The 15,466-nt window shown below is 38.6% G+C and overlaps 1 protein-coding gene across 3 annotated transcripts in view; it reads right to left on the reverse strand.

The window, feature by feature from the left end:
* The window catches only part of PPP2R3B (protein phosphatase 2 regulatory subunit B''beta), a 53,422-nt gene that overhangs the window by 24,176 nt on the left and 13,780 nt on the right, over positions 1-15,466 (reverse strand). Inside the window, exon 1 of one of the 3 annotated variants that reach the window (XM_042041710.1) lies at positions 6,832-7,261. The exons of the other annotated variants lie outside the window; for them this stretch is intronic. Coding sequence (XP_041897644.1) covers positions 6,832-6,978 — 147 coding nt within the window. The 5' untranslated portion in view covers positions 6,979-7,261. Of the gene's footprint in view, positions 1-6,831; positions 7,262-15,466 lie in introns of those variants that run through there. 3 annotated transcript variants of the gene reach the window in all.

The raw sequence follows: 15,466 nt of genomic DNA on the forward strand, positions 1-15,466 counted from the left end.
TGGCCATTTACTCTCAAATCTCTTTCTGCACAAAAAGTATATGGTAATGTGGTTGTGTGATTCAATGCAAATGTCAATCCTTAATGCTAAATCAGCTTTACTCTAGAGATGAAGCTGCACACTGCTCTGTCCCATTTTGGGATAATTAACATGTTACAACAATTCCATAAGCAAATCAAAAGAGATTCAGTGAGGTTTAGAGCAGTCAGGAGCAACCTAAGGAAGGATCCTAAGTAACAGTAAAAACGAAGTCTGAAGAAGACTCTAACTTCTGACTCTAAGGTAAAAAAAGAAACAGGTTTTTTTAAGCTCTTTGCTATGTGAAGCTAATTTCTCCCCTTATTTTAAGTCTTAAAACAGCAGAGTAAGTAGCAGTACCCTTAATTTTATGATAGCCTGGGAAAGAAGCACCCCATTCAGTTTAAGTGAAATTGCTGTGTTAAGGGCCACCCCTGGATAGTCTTGGAAGTCTTAATATAAAGCATCAAGAATTATGGTACAACTATCATTAACACTTTTCACCTTTAATTTAACCAATCCAAATTGAAACAGCCAAAATGACCCTTGAGAAAAAGTCACTGAAGTGTCAGCACTGCAGCAGAGCATGCAAAACTTTGGACCATCTACACAAACCTATCTGAGAAAGCATGTTAGTTCTAATGTAGGAGGAGACAGTGGGTAGTGGCATCCAGGAAAAGCTTCCACCTGAAACTACGAAATGCATTCCAGACATACCATCTTGGGTATTGAATTTAAAACCACATTCAACTAAAAGCATTTGTGAATGGCCACCAGAGGCAAATCATATCACATACACACAAACAAAAGAAGCACTGGGAAACTTTCAAATGGTCAAAGTCTGATTTTTACTTGTTAGTGAAGGCTGAGGCAAACTGGCATTTTTCTGCATGAAACCTAACCATTACAGCACACACTTACTAATCTCCCTTTCAGTAATATATACGCTGCACTAACAGATGTCTCACTCAAGTTCTTCTACAACTCTGATTTTGGAAATTCTGGGATTCTCCCAATTTGCAGTTTGGTATAGCTGACATAGGTAAATCAAGGAGTCCCTGCTGGGAACTGGAGGATGCTATTGCAAAAGTATTACTGCTGTAGAAACACCTCAAAACATGGCTGCACTCTTTTTTGTTTTTGTACAGTGACAGAGCTTCAGTACCAAAAGTATGCAGTATGAAGAGCTTATTGATTTATTCAGAAAGACTTGGGTGGGGACAAAATGGAAGATGTAGTTACCTGTGCCTCCCAAAGCCATGAACGCAAGACCTTTCCACCATACATGCATGTCCACTGGTAACTTGCTTTGTTTGCTGACAAAAATTTACCAAAGGCTTCTAGAGTGAGGCTTCCTCTGAGAATTTATCATCACTGGCAGTGATGATATTTTTTACCCAGTGAAGATATTTTTTATCTCCTTCACATGCCCTCTAATTTAAAAATGGAAAAAAGCAAGATTCTTCAGAAAAATCTACCCTGTGAAACACAGTTTCTTCTACATTTCATGATAATACAAAAGTAGTGGAAAAATATTAGTCACTGCTAGTATGACCGCTAATGCCTGTGAGTTGCTGTCAAATAGGCTACAGTTTATGAATGATGTCAAATTAAGTATTCTAGTCACTAGTATATGCTGTTGTCATATAGTTGCAGCTTCCTTAGAAAATACTCTGATCACAGGTTATATCAGTTCTTCTATTCCTTCCCAGTGTATTCTGTTACCCCAACTGTTTCCAGGGCACAAGCTGGTAAGTTCCTCCTAGTACATGATTATTTTGATTGTACACAGCCAAGGGAATGACAGGTACACCTGAGGCAATTCTAACATTTGTCTATAGAACACAGCCCTTGTCAGGACAAGGGCCATCAGTTCAACATCAAAAGTAACACATACAGCTAAGACAGACATCCACTTATACTCTGCAATAGCTTTTTATCCTTACATGTTTACAACAGAACAAGTTTCAATCACTAGAGGCAATTGACTTTAAGAAGAATCCTCTCAAACAAGAAACATGTCACCAAGTTCAGCCTTGCTACTGAGCTGCAAAGTCAACAGCTGGAGCAAGTATTCTGTCAACTGTTTGTCTGCTGATGCGCTGACAAATTCTCATTTGGACAATTGCAAAAACAATCTCCTATCCCTCTTTCCCTGTAAAAGTTGAAGGACATTTCATACGAAGATGTGCTGGACTGTTTCAGGCTTTCTAGCATAGGAAGTACTACCACCAACAGTCATACAACATCTACTATTAGTAGCATTAGTTAAAATGGAGAAAAGAATAGTGAATCTTTTATTTCAAGGGAAAAAAACGTATGTCTGAACTCTTCAGTGTATGAACTGCTGCATCACAAAACTTAGCTGCAGAGGGAACTGACATCTAGACTCTTAAATCATGCATGTAAATAAGCTGTAACAAACTTGCACCGTATTGGCTCTTCTACAGAAACAGTACACATTTTCTGTAATAATAATTTATAAAATAGATATATTACCAGACATGAGCAGGTAAAGAAGTTGCTATCACAGGTAGCCAATACATTTTAAGTTTGAACCAGGAGTCTCCATTACAGATGCAGTAAACACCTACCAGTTTGCTTACAGTTTCTTTTTAAGAGACTAGAGCTTAAAACCTGGCAATCCACTAGCAGTGAACCATTTATGGAAAACCTCAACTAGTAAGTCTCACCAGGCAGCTTATATATTTTCATTCTGTTTCCAATGTAGGCATCTGCTCTAGAAAACTGGCATTATATCAGCAAGCGTACCTATTAGCTACAGCCAGAATGAGATCTGTATTCCATCTCTGGCCCTCTCAGCAAGCACTTGTGTTCTTTCATAAAGCATTTGTATGCCTGATATAAAAATATTATGTAAAAATGAATATTGGGTCCTCCCCCTGTGATGTTAAAAGGTCTACAAATTACCTTAAATTAGAAAACTGATGTTAACAGGAAAGCTGTCGTGCCAGAAGCCTCTAATTGTTACACAACCTGCTTCTGAGACTATTGCTGTAAACCCAACTGCCTCAGTTAAATTTTTTGAAAGTAATTTTTCTTAGAAATGAGACTGTTATCTTCATGACTAAAAGAATCACTGTGTGCACTACATCACAAACAGCACACCAGCTCAGCACACATTAGTACCTACAGACTCTGTGTTCATTGCTGTATTGAACATACCACAAGCATTTCTGTAGCATTTTTGGTAACAAGAGTGTAAAATGATCAAGAGGCACTAAAGTCTAGAGTTACTTCACTCGGCAATCTCGTGAGGCACTGCAGAAGCTGAAGAAGTAGTTCTCATACAGCTGACACAAATAGCATGTGTAAGCAGCATTTAGTATCATTAACAGGTGGTCATGAAACGAGTAGTTCTCCATTTTCACACTGAGGTGTGACGCATATTAACTACACCAAGGAATCACCAAGTAGTCACAGCAGATAAAGATATAATTCATTAAAAGAATCAAAAAATATGCCAGCACAAGTCTGTCACGGACATTGAGAGGATTAATTAAAAATTTAGGCCATCTTTTTATTTAGCTCCTTTTTAAAAGTCATTACATTCAGCACAAATTTATTTGACTTTTTAAAAAGTCTGGTTTTAAAGCTAGAACTCCAAAGTTTTGTAAGGTGATGTGGCCTCTAAGTAGCAAAAAATACCCATTTTCCTAGCACTGAGTTACAAACATATAAGCATGTCACTGTACACACATGTATTTTATGCTGTTATAATTTTGTTTCAAACTTCAGATATATTTTCCTCATATAGCCTGGGTAATGGTGCTGCTTATATTCCAACTCTAACAGGTAGGGATATCACCAGATGTTGGCCAAAACACGGTACTCAGCTATCAGCAGGTAATCAGCTTCTCAGTTCACATCTTTAAGTTGCCAGTACATTTGACAAGGTTATAGTTTCTTCTCCCTCCAAAGTTTCAGATAAATTGACAAGCAAGGTGAACACAGTGACTCTTCAAGTGCTGCATTCCCAGTTCAATATATCCTGTAGGTGCTAAGTACTTAGGAAAAATCTTGGTCTTAGAACCAACATCAGGATAAGATGGACTGAAGTTTTACTTCATTTTATGCAGAGATATCTACTAAGAAATTCAGTTCCCCAAAGTAATAGAGAAAATTTCAACTGTTACATATTGTTTTACCTTTCTTTTGAGAAACAGATCTTTCCAGAAAACCCTACTTTGCTCAGGTTTTTTCAATTTTCATCAATAAATGAAAACTGAAGAACTGCCTATTCCACCACTTTCCAGAACAACCCACCTCTCTACTGGTTGTCTATTTAAAGATTTTCAAGAAACCTGATGTGCTATGCTCTAATGACCACCCCTTTTAAACCACAGGGGATTACCTACACAGATTATTTGCTTACATGGCTCTTTATGAAAAGCCACTGCCTTAGAATTCCTGGAATCTGTAGAAGACCCAGTCATTCCAGCTCGCCACAGAGCAGATTCTGAGCCACATGTTATTTCACTATCCACCACCATTACTAACTTTTTATTTTAGGATGCCAGTTTTAATAGCACAAACCTCTTAAAGAGAATCTGTCGTCTGTTTAACAAGTTATAAAATTACAAGATTGTAGCAGAAGTATGGAAGAACAGATTTGCTTCCATTTCTTCTTGACTTTAGCATTTTAATTTTACATTGTATTCATGAACTGTTGTGTCTGAAAGCCTATACAGTACAAAAAGGAGGTTGCAAATTCCAACAGCAACAAAGCTTAGCAACTGAAATTATAAAGATTTTTTCAAGTTATTCTAAAAAATCTCTAAGCAGTCTTTCATTTTAACATGAAATTTCTTCAATGATTATGTAGCTGATGAATAGCTATTCTTTGAAATGCACCTAACCTATGAGGATAAGCTGAAATTAACATTAACATAAAATGGCAGGTAAAGAATACCCATCTTCTGTACCAACAGTTACCAGCACCCATATTTAGTTTTTGATGATGGTTCCAAAAAGATTGTCTTAAAATCTTGACGTCAAAGGAAACCACCACTAAAAAAAGGAACTTCAGATAAAATAATTTATATCAAACTGAGCAATGACAGACCTCATATTCTAGTTTTATATTCCTATTAATTATGTTTTGCCCAAAGAATTTTGTAATCTAATTAAGTCGTTTATCATACATTATTCTACAGTTGCCATTTACCCAGGAAGTACAAGACTGGCTAAAACTGAAAGATATTTGCTCATTGTCTGCACTGTAAGTTTATAGCCAGCAGCATAAAACAGGAAAAAACCCCTACAGATTAGACAAGCTGTTTTCTAAAGCAGTTAGTTGCTGGGAAGTATGCTTAACCACACTACACTGAGATGTTTTCTATGTCATCATAAAAAGGCCCTGTAAAAGTACAAGCAATCCAACTATCACTCGATGAAAGACAGATCAAGTTAAGGGGCACCACACAAGGAAATGCTGTGTTTGTTTACAACAGGATGCCATGACTAGACTAAACTTGCCTCCTCCTCTGAGGTGCCTGAATATTAACTGCTACCACTACTTTTGGGTAATTAAGATAGTATTTTCTTTTCTTGCTGTGTCTAGGCAAGAAGTTATCTTACCTGTCTCCAGTTTAGCACTAAAGACGCAATTCAAAAATCCTTTCACTCACGTTTATGTTGAATGGCATAAACCAACACAGTCAACATTGGCATTCTGCTTTCCACAAAGGAATAAACATTGCTTATAAAGGTCACTTGAAACAAATATTAAATAATCATAGAGAAGACAGAAGGCGAACACATTCTTATTGTCATAGGTCTCTGTCCCTCTCTTGAAGGTCACCTGAAAGGTGACCTTCAAGACTAGTGCACTGAATTCAAAATTAAGTAGCAGGCTATATTTAGAATAACTAACAATGCCAGAAATTCTAAGATAATGTAATTTTTATTCAACTGCTAAACTTTCCTTAATTAAAAAAGGGTGAAAAAAAAGAAATCATACATGCCATCACTGACACACCTTTGGTATATGAATTAGAAGTGAGGGTGAAGTAAGGTCAAAGTGAATGCTTTCAGATACCACTGTATGTCATAAAGCGTGTTCAAAGAAATACCGAATTTCAGTTTCTCAAAAAAAGTTGTACACTTTCTCACTCCAAAAGATAAAAAATCTCTTTGAACATTTGCTCTATAGGTAATTTCCCTTCTTATTTTATGTTTCAAATACTTCTATTCTCAATTTTAAGCATGCTTTAAAATTGAAGCTTTAACTTGCTACTACAAAACAGCAGAAGTGCACGTGTGAACCAAGCAGAAACAACTGATCTCATCCAAATAAGAAGTCCAAAATAAACATTCTAAAGGAATTCAGGATCATCATGCAAGTATGAAAGCACCTTTTACCATATTATGTTTGAGCTAGGGAAGTTACAGCCTATTTCACTATATTTTATGTCCCCAGCTCCAGTAAAAGGTAAATTAAACCCCTTGGGGAAATGTATGTAGATCACAATTATGCAGATTAAGGAAAACAGTCTTTAAAAGTCTAATAGCATTAAATGCACCAACTTTTCACTGCATATAGTGCAGACATCTGCACTCCGTGCAAACATCGTACTTTAGCTGTGCTGTGTGCTTCAGCAAACTCATCTTTTCTTTGCACAAAGCTACCTGCACAGTCTTTTAAAACACAGAAGAAATCATCAAATATGGAACAGACTACCAAAACCCTGCTAGTTTAGTAACAGCTTCCATGTATTGCCTGCAATTTGAGTGGTTGTGAAGGTACAATTGACAACAATACCTTAATTGTATAAGAACAGAAAGACAAACCTGGACCTGCTGAAAAGCTTTCAGTCTCTTCTTGAATCTAGAAGGTAAAACAAAATCACATCCTCGAGCTAGCAATGCCAACTCCTTTCTTAGATCAGGATCTTGTCGCAAAGAAATCTCCTTTATCCTCATGCTTTCGGATTTCATATAACGTCTGTGTGTGCCAGTCCAGGCACTTGAGTCCCAGTAAATAGCAGAGCTGTTGTATTATCACACAGTGCCGCTTAAAGCAGCAGCTGCGCCCGAGTTCTGTGATATTATAAGAGCCAGCTCAGCTTCGCCTGCTCCATACATTAAAGGGAACTTGGCTGGAATAGCAAAAACAGATTAGGAAGTCACTTTGGGGACCTGCCCTTTCATCCAGGCATTCCAAAGTCTAAATGGGACAGTATGGAAAATGAAAAGCGTGTTTGGAGGAGCACCTATAAAAGCAGCTTCCAATTTTAAAAAAGGCAAGCCCTACAGGAATGCAGAGAGGCCAGTTGTGGTTATTTTCTAGCTTCCTCCTCCCATCCTCCTCAGCTTTCCCTTCTGTCACAAAACACTCACTGTCTAGCTTCAAAGAAGTACCTCACCGAAGGATAAGGCTTATTACACAGCAATTAAATTCCTTTAAAACTCTTTTGTCCTTTAACAGGAACCCTATTACACTGGGAAAATGAAGGCAATGACAGAAAAAGCTTCACACAGACTTTCAGAATCACAATCACAAATAGATTTTTTTTTTTTTAATATTGATCTATAGCTAAGTTACCGTGTTGCAAGAATCTGAAAATTTAAAAGTTAAGATGGAAAGCCATAGCAGTAAGGAAGCTAATGTTACCACGCTGAAATGCTGCTTTAAATCACGTTTTACCAAAAAGTTACATTAGAAATATCAGTGATGTCACAAACTCTGAAAAAAATTGACAGGATACTTTCTTTTCTTAAATAGTTTTATAAACATTAACATCCACATACTAGATTGCACACCTGTTACATCTCACTAGTATTAGATTCAGCTACCACTCTATTTTCAGTGTATTGAATCTCAAATACATTTTATGGGGGTGGTGAGGCCAAGTTTTAGTACACATCAATATTCTTCATGGAAACAGAAATCTGATAAGGTCACTTCAATTTTCACAGAAAATTGAAGTGACCTTCAATTCCTTCTCCTTTACAGTTTTAGGTACATTAACTTATAACTAGTGGAGTTTTCACATTTTAAAAGAATATACCTTTATCATAGCAATCTTTAGGCAATGCTGCTATTTTGATGGATTTTTTTTTCAAATATCACCACTACAGTTATGAGTACGGCAATTCTTACTATTCCAAGCTGTAAACACTCTCAGCACCCCAAAATTCTCTTAAGATAGCGGTGTTGGCTATTTATTGTGAAAAATGAGGTTCACTCTCCTGTTAGAATTTAAAGAGTTTAATATAAAGACAATAAGAGACACATAAAATAAAGCAAAGGGATAATGGCCGGGTGCCTTGGCGCTCTGCCAAGAGCACACCTGATGCCCGAGGTGAGTCCTTTTTATACCATTTTTACTGTCTGTTCTCTATTCATATTAAAACTTTTCTAGGAATTGATCTGCATGGCCACTCCTTGGGTCTGCCTTTTTAGAGCATGCGTAGTCTTCGGCCTTGTGGTTTTATTTCTTTTGATTCTTGGGGTTGGGCCCGCCAGGTAAGAGTCGATGGTAGGGTGGATCTCTTAATTCTCCAGACAGTCAGGGCTGATTGCAGCTTTGGCCTCTTTGCCCCCCCGGGCAGAGCGGTGATAAGGGCTCTCGGACCCTCCTGGCCACCCGTTCTCCGGGCGGAGTAGCCTTTGGGCCCTTTTGTTCCCTGGACAAAGTGTTGATTAGCAGCTCCTTGGGCCTCATCCTCTGCTCGATTGGAGGTTATCTTACTTGCTCACACTTGCTAACATTCTTGCTAAAACGAGAGAAAACTACATCCACACAGCAAAAAGCATTTCTAACCTTATATAATATCTACTTTAATACTTTGCGAGAAGCCAATACTATAATACATGTTTATAACAATCGCCCCTTTTTCTATTTTATAAATCATTTGGCTTGAGCAATAATTCTTTTTTCTTGGCTTCTAATGTCTGTTCGTTCTTTTCACAGATCAATTTGGCTTCTTCGAGAGGGTCTTTTATATCACTTTGTTTTTTTAATACCATAATTTTTTGTGCTGTTCCAGACATAGCCAACTTTGGGTCAGTAGGCATTGTCACAACTTGCATGCTTTGAACTACGCTGGTGATTAGCCGAATAAAGCAGGGGATCAAGCAAGGGAGAAATATTAGACCAGCTGTAGCACATAAGAGGAAGAAGCCTAGCTTCTTCCACTATTCTTTCTCTAATATGCCATCTTACCAGTTAGCAGTCATCATTGATTTCCATTTTTGGACCGGTACATGGGCTATTTTTCTGGTATTGTTTGCGATATCTAGAACAGCATCCCCATTGTCATCAATTTTTAAACAACATTCCGATGTACTGAACTTTCTGCACACACTCCTTTCTTCAGCCAGTAAATAGTCTAAAGCCAGCCTATTTTGATATATTGCAGCTCTGGTTTGGCGTTGCTGGCTGACTATTAATTTCATAGCCTCAGCTGTTTCATTAGTTATGATTTCTACAAGGGCTTGGAGTCTGATGATACGATTTAGCATGTAAATTGGGGTTCGATGTCCCCAACTTCCATCTTGTGCTCAGGTAGCTGGCCTATATGTTTCTAATATTCGTTCAGGGGGCCATTCCTCATCTTTCTATTTTTGGAATCTTCCAATTAAATCTCTTTTATTTCTTTTGAAGTCTTCATAGACAGGTATGCCTAATTGATCTCCCTCTGGTTCTGGTAAAAGGAAAAACCCTGGTTGAATGATTCTTAATGTACAACTCCCTTTCCAATATGAAGGGAGTCTTGGGTATGCCTTTTTCCCACATATCTAAAATAAGCCATCTGGTGCTTTCTAATAATCACCTTCTTGTTGATTTATATTCTCCCAAAATTTGGATATTTCTGGGATTCCAAAATAAGGATTTTTCCTTGTGTCATTACACTGAAAGAGTCCAATTTCATTATCATATATACAGCCTTTTCCTTTTTTCTAAGCCTAATACCAAGTTGGTTTTTCTGGGACCCACCACGTTGAAGTTTCGTTGCTCACTTTATACCTTTTACAGGGAGTGTTTCCCACTTCATTAAGAAAGTTCTTCCCAGTTCGCCAGAGGCATTCTTCCCCTATCACTGTTGAACTTAAAATCCACCCCTCAGGTCGGTTCCCCCCTCTTATATTTGTCCGGTTCCATTTAAGGAGTTCTACTGGGCCTATGCTGCTACCTTTCCATGGCCATTCTTCTGTCATCAAAGCTCCTCCACAGACCCAACAGTTGGTTATGTTCTTTACCTATCCTCTCCCCCAATTCCACAAACAGGTTTCTTCCTAACCTTGGGGTTTTTTCCTCTTTTAACTATTGTTTAAGCTTTGCATACAGGTCCTGGCATGAGGTGAATATAGGGCGAGGTTGCTGTGCTGGCTTTGTATTTTTACTTACCACGTGATCTTTTACCAAATCTTGGACTGTTCCCCTGGTGGCAGCTGTGAAACAAATCCATTTTTCTCCTTTTGGACAATTACTTCCTAGTCTGTTTCCACTTGTTCCCAAATTTTCTGTAATCTAATATTTTTTCCCTTTATGCATATAAATACCTAATTTGGATGAGTCATAACAGTGACTGTTGATATGGGTATAAGAAAGAAGCCCCGGTGTCTTTCCATGTAGAGCTTTTGGTAGCATTTGTAACATGGTCTTGCCGGTGTCCCAAAAGGGACTAGGATAAGTGACAAAAGAAGGAATAACAGAGGTCCAGCATGGCTTATACGCCCACCTCCGTTGCCTATGGGGTTGTGCCCAACAGGGTTGCAACCCATAGCAGGTGTATTGGATCTTCTTGGTGGCGAGTACAGTGGGCAACCTGGTCTTGTCCTCTATTTCCTTGTCACTTCCTTTGTAGCGTTTAGGCAAATTTCTTTTGGCACCCTTTTTAACTGTTTGTATCTTAGGCATTTCCCATTCAACAGGCACTGGTATTTCCCATCTGCAGAGCAAAGTTATTGCTTTTGTTGCTTATGATTTTGTCTGGATAAGGGGGTTGATTTTGTGCTTGACACCTTTTACAACTAGGGTGTCGATGATGTGAAATGCCAGTTTCCCTCCAGATTAATTACTTATGTTTGACCTGGCTGGCATGCCCTGTATTAGAATGATTCAAACAGGGTACATGATGTGGCACTGATGGAAGTTGTGATTCTCTCTCTTCTCAATACAAATTACAGGCTAGAATCAGAATATGAGAGTTGTCTGTTTGATACAGTCCCAACCCTTCCTGTTTGAAGTGAGAATATTCTTCTCTAAGATGTCCCAGAATTCGTCCAGGGGTCACTGATATAAATTTGGCTTTTATTTCTCAGTTAGGTGTGATTCTTTGCATATCTCTTGGATTATTTAGATTGTTCTAGTTCGTTGCTACCTGGCCTCCGTTTAAGAATCAATTTGGTGTCACTTGGTTTGGATATTACAGTCCACTCTTCAGGTTCTTTTACAGGTCCTTTGATTCTGCTGGCATGGATCCACCCTCGTTCCTTGGTCTGGATTGCAGCCTCAGTCGTCAGCAGTACCTGAAAAGGACCCTCTCATTGTGGAGTCAAAGATTGTTCTTTCCATGTTTTTACCAGTACCCATTCTCCTGGGTGGATATTATGAATTTTGAACTCTAAAGTTGTTGTTTGAGGGATCATTCTTTTCAGCCTCAAATTTTCAAGTGTTCTGGCAATTGTGGTGACATATTTTTTTATACTTGCTTCTCCCACTTCATAAGTGGCTGTTTCATGTTGAGTGGTAAGGAAGGGTAATCCGAACATCATCTCATAAGGAGATACTCCCAGGTCTGACCTGGGCTGTGTTCGGACTCTCAACAGAGCCAAAGGTAAGCATTTTACCCATGACATTTGAGTTTCAATTATTAATTTTGTTAAAGTTCTTTTCAAAGTCTGGTTCATTCTTTCTACTCGGCCTGAACTTTGTGGGTGCCAGGGGGTATGTAATTCCCATTTTATTCCTAAGGCTTGAGTTATTTGTTGTAAGACTTCGGATGAAAAATGTGTTCCTCTATCTGAGTCTATTTTATTAACCATTCTATATCTGGGAATAATTTGTTCTAGAAGGGTTTTGCATACTACGTTAGCTGTAGCTCTGGTAGCAGGAACTGCTTCTGCCCAATGAGTTAGATGGTCTACTATTACTAATAGGAACTTCTATCTTTGTACTTGAGGAAGTTCAGTGAAATCTACTTGGATACTTTGGAATGGTCTCAGAGCTAACTCGCGGCCTTCTAATGTTGTTTTTCTCATTATTTTCCTATTCACTCTTTGGCAAGTTATACAGTTCCCAGTTATTTGTTTTGCTACCCCAAAGATTCCAATACACCCATAATTTCTCAGAAAATGATCACACAAAGCTTGAGTGCCCCAATGAGTTTTTTAATGCATATCTTCTAATATTCTCTTAGTGAGTGGCTTATTAAGTAACTGTCTCCCATCAGGGAGTTTCCATTTTCCAGATTGATCCTGTTCTCCCCCTATCTTAAATAATTCTTTTTCTTCTTCTTTACTAAATTTGGGGATTTCTAATTCTCCCCTTTCTGGGGTCAGGATTAACATAATTCGTTTAGTCCCATTTTCTGCTGCATCTTTGGCTTCTTGGTCTGCTAGATTATTCCCTCTTATTTCTGGGGTCATCCCTTTTTGGTGTCCTTTGATATGCACTACAGCTATTTCTTCAGGCAATTTTAATGCCTCTAACACTTCTGAAATCAGGCCTTCATGTATCAGTTCTTTCCTCTTTGAATTTAGTAAACCCCTTTCTTCCCAGATTTTTCCAAAGGTATGTATTACTCTAAAGGCATATTTTGAATCAGTATAGATGGTCCCCTTTTTGTGTGCTAAATGCTCCAGTGCTCTTTTTAGAGCGTATAATTCATAAGATTGCGCTGACCAATTTGAAGGTAGTTTTCCTTTTTCGATGGTCTGCATATTTATCCCATCGACTAAGGCATATTCTGACATTCTTTTTCCTTGCAAGCATCTGGATGAACCATCCACATATATTCTTTCCCCTTCTAAGAGGGCTTGTTCTTCTAGATCTTCCCGAACTTTTGTTTGGTATTGAATAATTTCCAAGCAATCATGTGCCAGGTCATCTTTTGGTTCTCCATAGAGGAATTGGGCCGGATTGAGGCTTTTGCTTGTTTCTATAGTTAGATCATTACTGTCAATCAGAATTGCTTCATATTTTAGTATCCTGGAGTCTGTTAACCATTTTTCAGCTTTTTGATTTAGCACATTTCGGACTGCATGGGGTGTGTATACAATCAGTTTACTTCCAAAGGTGAGCTTACGGCTCTCCTCTACCAAAATAGCAGTAGCTGCTATGGCTTGAATGCATACTGGCCAGCCACGGCTTACTGGGTCCAATAGTTTAGATAAATAAGCTATTGGTCTTCTCACCCCTCCCCATTCTTGGACTAATACACCATGAGCTACTCTATTTTCTGCATTCACATATAAATGAAAGGGTTTTTCTAGTGAGGGTAAGCTTAGGGCTGGTACCGAGGCTAGTTTCAACTTCAGTTTTTCTAATTTATTATCATCATCTTTGGTCCATTGTATATTGTCCTCCCCTGTTAATTTTTCATATAAAGATTTTATTGCTTGTGTATATTCCTCGATCCATAGCCTGCAATATCCCAGTAGCCCCAGCAGTCTCCTAACTTCCTTTTTTGAAGAGGGAGGAGGGAGGGATAAAATCCCTGTAATTCTTTCAGGACTTAGTTTTCGGCTACCTTTGCTTATCAGGTGGCCAAGATATTTTACTTCTGATTCCACAAACTGTAATTTCCTTTTTGATGCCCTTAGTCCCTTTTCCTCAAGAAAATTTAGAAGCTTTATAGTAGCTTCTTTAACTTTAATTTCATCTTCTCTTGATATTAGAAGATCATCTACATATTGGATAATTTGTATTCCTGGGGGAGTGGGGAAGGTTTGTAATATTTCTCCCAAGGCTTGCCCAAATAAATTTGGGGCCTCACAATACCCCTGTGGCAGTTTAGTCCACCTCAATTGGTTCTTTTTCCCTGTGTTTGGATCTTCCCATTCAAAGGCAAAAATATTTCGGCTTTCCTCTGCCAGTGGGCAGGCCCAAAAGGCATCTTTAAGATCCACCACACTAAACCACTGATGTTGAGGTGGAATTTTACTTAAAAGAGTGTAGGGATTAGGAACCATAGGGTAGCAGGCCCGTGTTCTTTTGTTTACTTCTCTTAAATCCTGCACTAATCTATAATTTCCATCAGATTTCTTCACTGGGAGAATAGGGGTATTATGAGGGGATTTATAAGGTTCTAGTGTCCCATCCTTTATTAATTCTTCTATTACTGGTTTTAAGCCTTTTCTCCCTTCTAAAGATATAGGGTACTGACATACACAAATGGGACATTCTTCTTTTTCAATTGTGACCCTTATGGGGTCAATATCTAGTCCACCCCTATTCCCTTCCCCAGCCCAAACTTCTCTGTTAATTTTTCTTTCATTGTCTTGGCTAAGTTTTAACACTTTGGCTGTCATTCTCCCCTCTTCTGGTATGACCCCAATCCCCAGCTGGATTTGTAAATCCCTTCCTAATAAATTGCTGCCAGCCCCAGGAACTAACAAAACATCCCCTATCCCTATTTTTGTTTCCCCTTCAATAACCACATCTTTAATGACAGGGACCTTAAGTCCTTCCCCCTTTGCTCCTGTTACTTTTACCACATCATTACTTACATCACACCCTTTTGGAATATTCATCACACAAGTCCTTTCTGCCCCAGTGTCAACTATAAATTCTAATACTTCCTCTTGGGGGCCTACTTTTAAAGTTATCAAAGGCTCTAGATGGTATTTATCCCCCCAAAAATAGAGCCCATGACTTCCCTATTTCTCTTCTGTGTGTGTCTCTTGAAATATTTTCAGATCCCTCCTCAGGTGGGGGCATTCCCTTTTATAATGCCCCTCTTCCTTGCAATAGAAACAGGCATCCCTGGGTTGTTCTTGGAAACTTGATTGTGCTGAGGTTTTATTTTTCTCCCTCTCACCATTTCTGAATCTTGAACGTTTAGGAGTGTTACCTGAGGGCTTTTGATTTAGATTTTTTTGGAAGGTACTCTCTCGCATAGTGGCTATCATGATCTTTGCTTCCACTTTGGCTTTTTCTTCATCCCTCCGGACATATATTTTTTTGAGCTTCCCTTACTAGGTCTTGTAATGGTTTCTCGTACCAGTCTTCTATTTTTTCCAATTTTTTCCTAATATCTGGCCAGGCATGTGTGACAAAGTTAACTCTTAGCAGGGCTTGCCCTGCTACGGACTCTGGGTCTATCCCAGAGTATTGTTTCATATTCTTTCGGAGCCTCTCCAGCCACTCAGTCAGGGTTTCTTCCTTCCCTTGCTGCCCCTCAAAGGCCTTTCTGACATTTTGTCCTCGAGGTGCCCCTTCTTTTATTCCCTTGATTATCAAATTACGATAATCAT

This window comes from Corvus kubaryi, unplaced genomic scaffold (genome assembly GCF_017639235.1).
Source record: "Corvus kubaryi isolate FWS band 111438036 unplaced genomic scaffold, C.kubaryi_AGA036_p1.0 133, whole genome shotgun sequence".
Taxonomy (NCBI): domain Eukaryota; kingdom Metazoa; phylum Chordata; class Aves; order Passeriformes; family Corvidae; genus Corvus; species Corvus kubaryi.